This window comes from Ammodytes marinus, assembly GCF_949987685.1.
Source record: "Ammodytes marinus genome assembly, chromosome: 16".
NCBI lineage: Eukaryota > Metazoa > Chordata > Actinopteri > Uranoscopiformes > Ammodytidae > Ammodytes > Ammodytes marinus.
In genome coordinates, this window is record NC_137220.1 from 2174702 (window position 1) to 2184701 (window position 10000).

The 10000-nt window shown below is 37.5% G+C and overlaps 2 protein-coding genes across 3 annotated transcripts in view; both read left to right on the forward strand.

Annotated features, from left to right (window-relative positions):
* The window catches only part of LOC307263173 (myc-associated zinc finger protein-like), a 12105-nt gene extending 10576 nt beyond the window's left edge, over positions 1–1529 (forward strand). For both annotated transcript variants that reach the window (XM_080044248.1, XM_080044249.1), the window contains exon 10: positions 1–1529. This exon is cut by the window's left edge and continues 1177 nt beyond it. The gene's annotated coding sequence lies outside the window, so the exon portion shown is untranslated.
* A 3389-nt stretch (positions 1530–4918) lies between these two features.
* LOC307262961 (serine/threonine-protein kinase NLK2-like) overlaps positions 4919–10000 on the forward strand; it is a gene marked incomplete at both ends in the record, with an annotated part of 9468 nt that continues 4386 nt past the window's right edge. Inside the window, 4 exons of the mRNA XM_080043982.1 lie at positions 4919–5102; positions 7364–7487; positions 8217–8346; positions 9017–9072. Coding sequence (XP_079900108.1) covers positions 4919–5102; positions 7364–7487; positions 8217–8346; positions 9017–9072 — 494 coding nt within the window. The remainder of the gene's footprint in view (positions 5103–7363; positions 7488–8216; positions 8347–9016; positions 9073–10000) is intronic.

Consider the following 10000-nt stretch of genomic DNA (forward strand, 5'->3'; position numbering starts at 1 on the left):
TTTTGACATGGGTATATACGCTCACCCAGGAACAACAGCTGGCGTGGTAAAAACACTACCACTTTTGTCCAAAGGGGGCGATAGAATGAACAAAAAATTTAAAGTTCCTCGTAGACACTTTTTAGTTTCCACTGACTTGCACATCCTGTCATGAATTCGTAAAGCTGTTTTTAGATTCATTTTAAAGACCTACTTCACCGGTTGGAATATGAAGGTGTATTGAACCCAGAGATCCTATTTAGTATAAATGTGCAAAATTAAATTAAATCGGATCATCCTAGCCTGAGAAAAGGCAGAAAGAGTGTTTTATGGTCTCACTGTCTAACCCTACAGTTTCCTTCTTGTGACATCACAGTAAGGGTTAGGATTAACAGGACAGCTGGGCCAAGGGAAGACTGAGGAAAGACTGAGGAAAGAAAAACCTCATTCATTATATTATAATAGTTATTTTATAATGATAGAACGCTGGTTCCGTATGGGTGAAGTATTCCTTTAATATTCCATGATGTCATTGCTAACTGTGCGATAACACGACGTAACCCTAATTTATTACAGAACGGTCTCCGCCGGTTAGCATTTTGTCAGAATCTCCATGGTAACAGCTGTTTCCGATGGGCCCTCATGTACTGTATATAACCGACACTTTTCTACAGCTCAGAAAGGCAAAATAATAGTTTGTTTGTGTATATTTCCCCAAATTATGAACTTTTGAATGTGTATAACTTCTCTGCTACTTATGGGCTGTGTAGGAAAAGCCCTATTAACGTCCTACTCATACTAAAAGCCCTACTGACGTCCTACTCATACTAAAAGCCCTACTGGCGTCCTACTCATACTAAAAGCCCTACTAACGTCCTACTCATTCTAAAAGCCCTACTAACGTCCTACTCATATTAAAAGCCCTACTGACGTCCTACTCATACTAAAAGCCCTACTAACGTCCTACTCATACTTATTTTTACGTCAATTTGAGTATGTTGTGGTTGTGTATGGGAGTTTGTATAGGCGAGAAAAGCCCGAATGAGTACTAACTTCCGGGAAAGATTTTGTGTATGGATCGACAGGATACTTCTCCTACTCAACCGCCCCACAATGCATTGCGTCTTTTCAAACAACACAGAAGTTTTATTTTTTTTATGCTTTATTGCTTCTGTATACTTCAGTGTAAACGGTCCGACAAACCTCGCATACACAACGGAGGGTTATGTAGACAGTATGTAGTATATACATGTTGAGTATGTAGGAGGGAGGACGTTAGTAGGGCTTTATGGTTAAGTAGACAGTATGTACTAGTATATACATGTTGAGTATGTAGGAGGGAGGACGTTAGTAGGGCTTTTAGTATGAGTAGGACGTTAGTAGGGCTTTTCGAGCACAGCCATTTTCTTTGCTCTTAACTCTGGATGCTGGTTTGTAAGTTCTTGTAAAAAAAAAAAAGGTAATTTGCCATGTGATTTGTAGCTACCTTGGTGACACGATTTTTCTGTGGCTGTGCATATTGATTGTACTTGACGCATAATTGCAAAGCGCCTTGTTAATACTGGATTAAAAGGCAGTGAAATGCACGTGTGTGGTGAGAGGTTTTAACATTTATTACCCGGATTTGACTGTCCAGAATTTTTTTTTTTTTTTAAACCTTTATTTATACAGGTAAATCCCATTGAGACCGAAGACTCTTTTGCAAGGGAGACCTGTTTTCCTTTCCCACGTTACCATTCACACACACATTCATACACCGATAGCAGCAGCTAACTATCGACATTCACACGAGGCAAGGTGGGTGAAGTGTCTTGCCCAAGGACTCAACAACTATGACACAAGTGGCAGGGCGGGGATCGAACCTCCAACCCTTTGATCATCGGCCGACCCGCTCTACCACCTGAGCCACAGTTGCCCCGCTTGTTTGCAGAAGAAGAAAAAAACATTTGTATTTTTTGTATCAAAATTGACAAAGGCAAATTATAACATAACAAAAATTACAAAAGTAAAAATACATTAATAAAAAATTAAATTAAAATAAATAAAGTAAATGGGTAATTAAAAAATAATAATCTATGAAGAAAATAATTAGCTTAAATCCTTTTCAAGATCCAATTACAAATTCTGCTTTCAAGTTCACAAATAATATTAATAATAATGTAATAATATAGCCTAATAGCCTTTCTGTTTTGATTGCTTTTACATAATTATACTCTACATTACATTACATTTTATTTAGCTGACGTTTTATCCAAAGAGACTCCCATTTACTGCATTTAACCATGAAGGTACAAACTCAGAACAACAAGAATCACGTCAGTACTATAGCTTCAATTAAACCAAACTACAAGGTGACACATGTAAGTGCTACATGGAGATGTATCAAGTGCAATTTTTTCATTTTTTTTTGTGAAAGTGCAGTCTCACGAGATGAATTTAAAACTGCGGCGGAAGATGTGTAAACTATCAGCTGATCTGATTGATGCTTTGGTAACGTTTTCAATGCAGGACTAGTACCAAAGTATTTTTACAGTTTCAACATTAATATTTTTCATGCACCTTAATCAAACTTCTCCTTTGCGAAATAATGCATTTACACTGTAACAGTATTTCTGGATATTGAGGAATTATATATTTTTTAAACTTAATTTGAATAATTTGGCATCCTAGTGTGATTTTTTAATCGACACAGTAAATTTGAAATCCAACATTTTCCACATTTAAAAACCCAACAGATCATTTGTCATTGATGTCCCTGAGAAATAATTTTGCCCTTATTTAAGGAAATAATAATCACTCAAATGTCGGCTAGTTTCCCTTCAGCAGCTGCATGCAATGTTCGGCAGGCATGCAGAGATGGGCATAAACAAACACAGGCACATCTCTGCATCCTGATATTGTTGTTTTTATATATTTTTTATATTAATATAACTGTGCAACTGGAGGACTGCTCCAACAAAATGACAATAAAGATTATTGTATTCTATTATATTCTATAACACCTGATGCTAAGCTAAACGCTAGTCCAGTTTACAGCATTGGCAGGGTGTTGTAAACTGTAAACCCTCCCCCACCCACCCGGCTTCAACTCTATCCAGCTCCGCCTCTTGCACAAAGCTAGCTGCAGCTACTAGCCTGTAGCTCTGCATCTATTTACAGCAAACAGCACTTTAAGAACTGATTTAAAAGGAAAAATTCACCAAGAAAATCATCCGGAGAAACATCCAGGAAAATCGGCCTGTATGGAGCGACTGTTCTGCCGAGATTACGACGCCATGGCTGGGTAGCTGCAACTAGCTGCCCGGCTACATCCTCCAGACGAGCATCTTCTTATTAGCTGTTTTTAATATAGTTTTTACGCAGTGTCATCTTTGATTTAACACGGCTTCTTTGTGCATTCGTTATATTAAGCGATGAGGCATATATTTCCTCTTTTTGGAGTATGTAGGTCAGTGCAGTTTATGTGGGTCAGAGACATTAGTGGGTTAACTGATTTAGCCTGAACAGCTGGTTAGCAACGGAGCTAACGGGCTAACTGATTAGCAATAGAGCTAACTAACGGTTTTTATTTTTATTCGTTTTTATTCATTTTAAACGGACTTGCGTTAACGTAAATATTTTTTTCTAGTAGAGTGGGGTGTGAAATTACGGCTGGCGGTGCTGATATAGAACATTTTTATATTTATTTTGATTATTTTTTGTATTTTGGAATCGACGTTTAGCATCGTTAGCTTAGCAGGACGTTGGGCTGCTAACCGGAGCATCTTCACTAACTAACCAGGTAAGCCCCGAACAAAGATGATTAACTGACCGCTTAGAGTGTGTTAACCTCGGGGTTAAATAGCTGCTAACGCCACGGTCAGGGCGAACAACATGGATGTAGCTGTTCTTAAAAACCATCATTCTTAGCGTTATTCTATTAGGCAAGAGAGACACTTAGCACAAACATAGCATACAATCTGTTGATGACATTACTAAAAAATAAAAACAATATATGAAAATGAAAAAAATACATAAATTATAGCAAAATAGAAAATAATAAAGGTAGTAGGATCCCTTGAGTAATTAAAAAGAAAAAACTAGTATTAATATTTTGTGCGATACTGTGTCAAATAATGTACAGATGACAGGTAAAGTTTTACTCGTTTTACGTTTCAACTGCATATTGTTTCCGATTTAATATATTGTGTTGTGCTACTTTATAAAGATTTTTGAAGTTATTTTTCCTAAACACATTCGCTGTGCAGTTTTTTTTTTACACATTTAAATTTAAATTTTAATAATTTTTTTATTGATTTTTATTTTTTTAACTGATTTTGACTAAAATGTGATTTTGACAACAAGCGTTCTCCAGAATCACTGACTCTAACCTGCAGTGTGTAGAATTTTGGGTTTTATTTCCTAGCAGATTTTGTAGAAAGTAATTATAATATCCATAAGTACATTTAATTTAGTGCATAATAGCTGAAAACATTTTTTTTTTTTTTTTTTTTTTTATCATATATGTCCATATTTCTGCATATTTTGGACCGCCATCTTGAAAGTGTCATAGTTGGAATGTCATCAGGTGCATTGTTTAAAATTTAGAATTGTTCTTGTCCTTGAAGGCCACTGTAGCTTCTGTTATTATTCTAAAGGGGTGGGGTTACCCAGGGAGCGTTGCATTCTAGAACTTTGTAGAACTTTCTTGATGATGTCATATTACACACTGCACCTTTAAGTGTTTGTTTTTGTGGATGCTAAGTGAGTTATTTTCTGTCTGTCTGTGTGCCTGTCTGTCTGTCTCTCTGTCTGTCTGTCTCTCTGTCCATAGCAGCCTAGCGAATGATGCAAAGTGACCGGCCCAGTTTCCCTCACCTCGTCTAGCCTGGCAGCAGCAGACAGACAGAGCCCGGACCTGAGCTTTTTATTCCGAATATTCTTTTCTTGAATAAACACGATGGCTTTCCACGGAGGGGGGCATCAGACGGTGCACGGAGACCTGTTTCCGGGCTCCGAACTGGGGCATAAGTATTTCTGTGTGAGCTCCTCTTGTGGGGCTCCTTCGACCGGGTTGAGCGCCACACCCTGCCTCACCGGACCCACTGCCCCGGCTGGGACACCCCGTCACCCCACGGCTCTAGGTGGGTGATGAGAGAAATACATATTCATTTTATTATACATTTTTTACCTTAAAGGGACACTGTGTAACATTTTAAGTGATTTATTAGCTACAATCAATATCCTCATTCATAAATATGTCCTCATTGGTATAAAATCACCTCTGCCAATAATCTGCATTATCCTCCTGAGCGGAGAATTACAAATATTAATATTACATTTTGTACATTGAGCAGGCAGGTCTTATGGAGGAATCCATGTTTTTGGAATGTCATCAGGTGCATTGTTTAGGATTTAGAATTGTTCTTGTCCTTGAAGGCCACTGTAACTTCTGTTATTATTCTAAAGGGTTGGGGTTACCCAGGGAGTGTTGCATTCTAGAACTTTTTAGAACTTTCTTGATGATGTCATATTACACACTGCACCTTTAAAATATTGAATTTATTGACAATGTTGTTAACATACCAAAACCACATACAGACAACATTTCGATTGAATTGAATACCCATAAATAAATTAAAAATACACAGAAAAAATAGTTTTTAATTATTATTATTTATTTTTTACTTTATTTATCCTCAAAAGATCAATACAGAACGAGACCTTATTAAAAGCCCGTCACCCCACTGCTCTCTGTGGGTGATGACTGAAATACATAATATAATGTGATGAGATATATTATAGCATATTGTATTTCTCTTGCATAATACTTTACTGTAATATTACATCGCTGTGTTGATACTGTCTGCATTTCAAACACCTCACTTTGGGTGTGTGTTGAGAGAAATTCATATTCATTCATTTTTACCTTTTTTATTTATCCTCAAAAGATCAATTGATTTGATTTTATAAATCTTGCCTATGACACTTTACAATTATTGTTGTTTTGTGATATGTGTATTTTTATGATGTCATACTTGCTCTTTATTTATTTATTTTTTGTTCGAAATAATCTTATAATGTAATAACCCAAGGTATAGGCAAGGCAAGTTTATTTCTATAGCACAATTCAGACACAAGGCCATTCAAAGTGCTTTACAGGGGCAAGATTAAAATACATAAAACACATTAGAAGACATTTAAAAGCGAATGAAAAGAAGTAAAACATTTAAATAAAATAAAAAGTACAGGTTAAAATGGAAACAGAAAAGTCTTCAGACTCGATTTAAAAGAACTGAGGGTTGCAGCAGACCTCAAGTTTTCTGGGAGTTTGTTCCAGATATTTGGTGCATAAAAACTAAAAGCTGCTTCTCCTCGTTTAGTCCTAACTCTGGGGACTGTAAGTAGACCTGTCCCAGACGACCTAAGGGCTCTGGGCGGTTCATAGTGCAGTATAGCGCAGTACGCTACCAGTCATACCTTTTTGGAGACATTGGTTTAAGTGCCTTTTATAATTATTCAGAATGTTTTTATTCTTATTGATGTGTGTGTTGTATATTTTTTTGTATTGTATGTCTTTTTAAATGGACACTTAGCACAAACATAGCATACAACCTTTTGATGACATGACAAAAAAATTAAAACAATATATTAAAAAATACATAAATTATAGCAAAATAGAAAATTATAAAGTTACCCCGCCACCCCACTGCTCCCGGTGGGTCATGACAGAAATACAAAATATAATGTGATGAGAGATATTATAGCTTATTGTATTTCTCTTGCATAATACTATCTTGAAATATTAGATTAGTGTTTTGATACTGTCTGCATTTCAAACACCTCGCCACCCCCACTGCTCTCGGTGTGTAATGAGAGAAATACATATTATTATTATTTTTTTTAGCTAAAATTTCTATTTACAATTATACACCATTTTGATAGAGTTGAATACCGAAGGGAAAAAAATATTTTTACACACATTTTTTTAATTATTATATATTTTTTTCCCTTTATTTATCCTCGATAGATCAATACAGAATGAGACCTTATTAAAAGCTAAAGGCTCCAACTTTTAAATCTACAACATTTCCACAATAGTTAAACTTGACACAATCTAAGAGAGTGAAGTTGTATTGGGCCAATCATTTCAGCAAGGTTAAGATAGTAAGATCTGGGTGGTGTAGTGGATAGAGCGTGTACCATATCGGCTCCGGCCTTCGTTGCAGTGGTCGCGGGTTCAAATCCGACCCGTGGACCTTTACTGCAGGTCATCCCCCCTCCCTCTCCCTCTCTCTCTCTCTCTGTCTCTACATTTCAACTCTGAACTGTCTAATAAAGCTTGAAAATGCCCAAAAATTATCTTAAAAAAAAAATAGTAAGATCTCATTTTCTCTCCTCTCAGGTGGCAGTGCGGGTGGGGGAGCCGCGGTGCCTCAGCCCTACAGTAACCCAGCCAGCGAGGTGCCTAGTCCGGCCGAGCTCGAGCCCGATCGTCCCATCGGATATGGAGCTTTCGGTGTTGTCTGGTAAGGGTTAAAAACACACACATAGACACATATGCACACAACACACATACTAAAACACACTTGTAGTATGCTTAAAATACATAAATGCCTCCACTAACTCCAATAGCATTTTGAAGTATTCATCTTTATTCTTGATATTTCTCTACATAATGGAAAAAAAATCTTCCTTACCTGATTTTTTTCTCTCTCCTGTCTGTGGCCCTAAAACTCTTCTGTATTTTAGTATGTAGTGTAGTAAAAAGAAAGGGTATGAGATTTGGAACGCAGGGATAGTCGAATATTTCTCCTGTGATTTCTCCTAAAAAAATCCAGTGTTAATACCCAGCCTATGCTCTGTAAACGTGTATCTTACTAGCTACGATTCGCCCCTTTTATTGACATAGCAGTTTACAGAGCCTAGGGGCGGCAGTGGCGAAGTGGGCAGGGAGATCGCCTCTGGAGTGCAGGGTCGGAGGTTCGATCCCCCGCCTACCCGCCACATGTCGAAGTGTCCTTGGGCAAAGAGACATTGAACCCCGAATTGTTCCCGATAGTTAGCTTGCACCCGCGTGGTAGCTGCTGCTGCTATCGGTGTATGAATATGTGTGTGAATGGGTGAATGTGTACAAAACAATGTAAAGTGCTTTGAGTCTGTGAAAAACCAGGGAAAAATCGCTATTTAAGTGGAGTCCATTTACCTAAGCTGTAGCTGTGTGTTGTTCAGTCTTAATTCTCTGTGGTTTCTCTCAGGGCTGTGACCGACCCAAGAGACGGACGTAAAGTCGCGCTGAAGAAAATGCCGAACGTGTTTCAGAACCTGGTTTCCTGTAAGAGGGTGTTCAGGGAGCTGAGGATGCTCTGCTTCTTCAAACACGACAATGTGAGAGACCATGTGTGTGTGTCTGTGTGTGTGTCTGTGTCTGTGTCTGTGTGTGTGTGTGTGTGTGTGTGTGTGTGTGTCTGTGTGTGTGTCTGTGTGTGTGTCTCTGTGTGTGTGTGTCTGTGTGTGTCTGTGTGTGTGTGTGTGTGCTTCTTCAAACACGACAATGTAAGAATGACTTTATTATTATATTGTTATTATTATATTATATTATATTTTATTTATTTATTATATTATTTTTATTTTTATTATTATTATTTTATTATTTATTAATTGAAAATAATAATAATTAAGTGATGCAGTACAGGACAAGACAGGTGAAAGACATGACATTAGTTGAGGGAAATTACAATTTAAACTTTCATTTTGTTTAAATTCCTGCACGCCTTTTGGACATAAGCGGTAGTGTTTTTACTATACGCCAGCTGTTGTTCCTGGGTGAGCGTATATACCCATGACAAAGGCATTAAGAAAAACTATATAAAAAAAATAGCATTCTTTGCACTGATGGTCTCGTTTGCTGTTACATGTCATTTATGATCATCAGAGGAAAATTAGACTGTTTCAGAAATATTTAAAAGTTTCTCGTAGCACCTTTTTAACTAAACACAGTAAAATAAGGGGATCATAGATGAGATGAAAACGACTTAAATGTTTATTTGTTTTTCAGGTGTTGTCGGCTCTGGACATCCTTCAGCCTCCACAGATCGACTGCTTTGAGGAGATGTATCCTTTGTTTCATCATGTATGCATCGGTGCACAGCTGTCTTATTGGTTAGGTTTAATCGGCAAAATTAGATTATTTGGGTGCGCTCGTAATCCCCCCCATAGAGTCTCAGTCCTCTTCACAAGCAGACCCGGGTTAGAATCCAGCCCGGGTCGTTCTCTGCATGTCAGTCATTCCCCTCTCTATCTGTCTGTCTGTCTGTCTGTCTGTCTGTCTGTCTGTCTGTCCTCTTCACAGCAGACCCGGGTTAGAAAGCAGCCCGGGTCGTTCTCTGCATGTCATTCCCCTCTCTGTCTGTCTGTCTGTCTGTCTGTCTGTCTGTCTGTCTGTCTGTCTGTCTGTCTGTCTGTCTGTCCTCTTCACAAGCAGACCCGGGTTAGAATCCAGCCCGGGTCGTTCTCTGCATGTCATTCCCCTCTCTGACACATTTCATCTCTGTCTCTCCACACACTGTCTGATAAAGTAAAAAATATCACACAAAAGAAAAAAAAGAAAATATATATATTTTTTTTTAAATGATTTTGAATTTGGAACGACTTTTTCAAATCAGTGCGTCTGTGATTTAGTATCTCCACTCCACAGCGTCTGGTTCAGGGGTTAAACTCTGGTGTCAGTGGTTTGACTTATTTTTCAAATCAAATCAAAATCAAATCAGTTTTATTTGTATAGCCCAAAATCACAAATACATTTGTCTCAGTGGTCTCTCAATTTGCTTCTTTTATTAAATCGAGTTTTCATGTTTTTAGTTTTTATTTTTATTTGCTTCTTTTATTCGCTTTTAAATGTTTTATAATGTGTTTTATGTATTCTAATCTTGCCCCTGTAAAGCACTTTGAATGGCCTTGTGTCTGAATTGTGCTATATAAATAAACTTGCCTTGCCTTGCCTTGCCTTACATTTCATACAATATGATATATGATACAATAT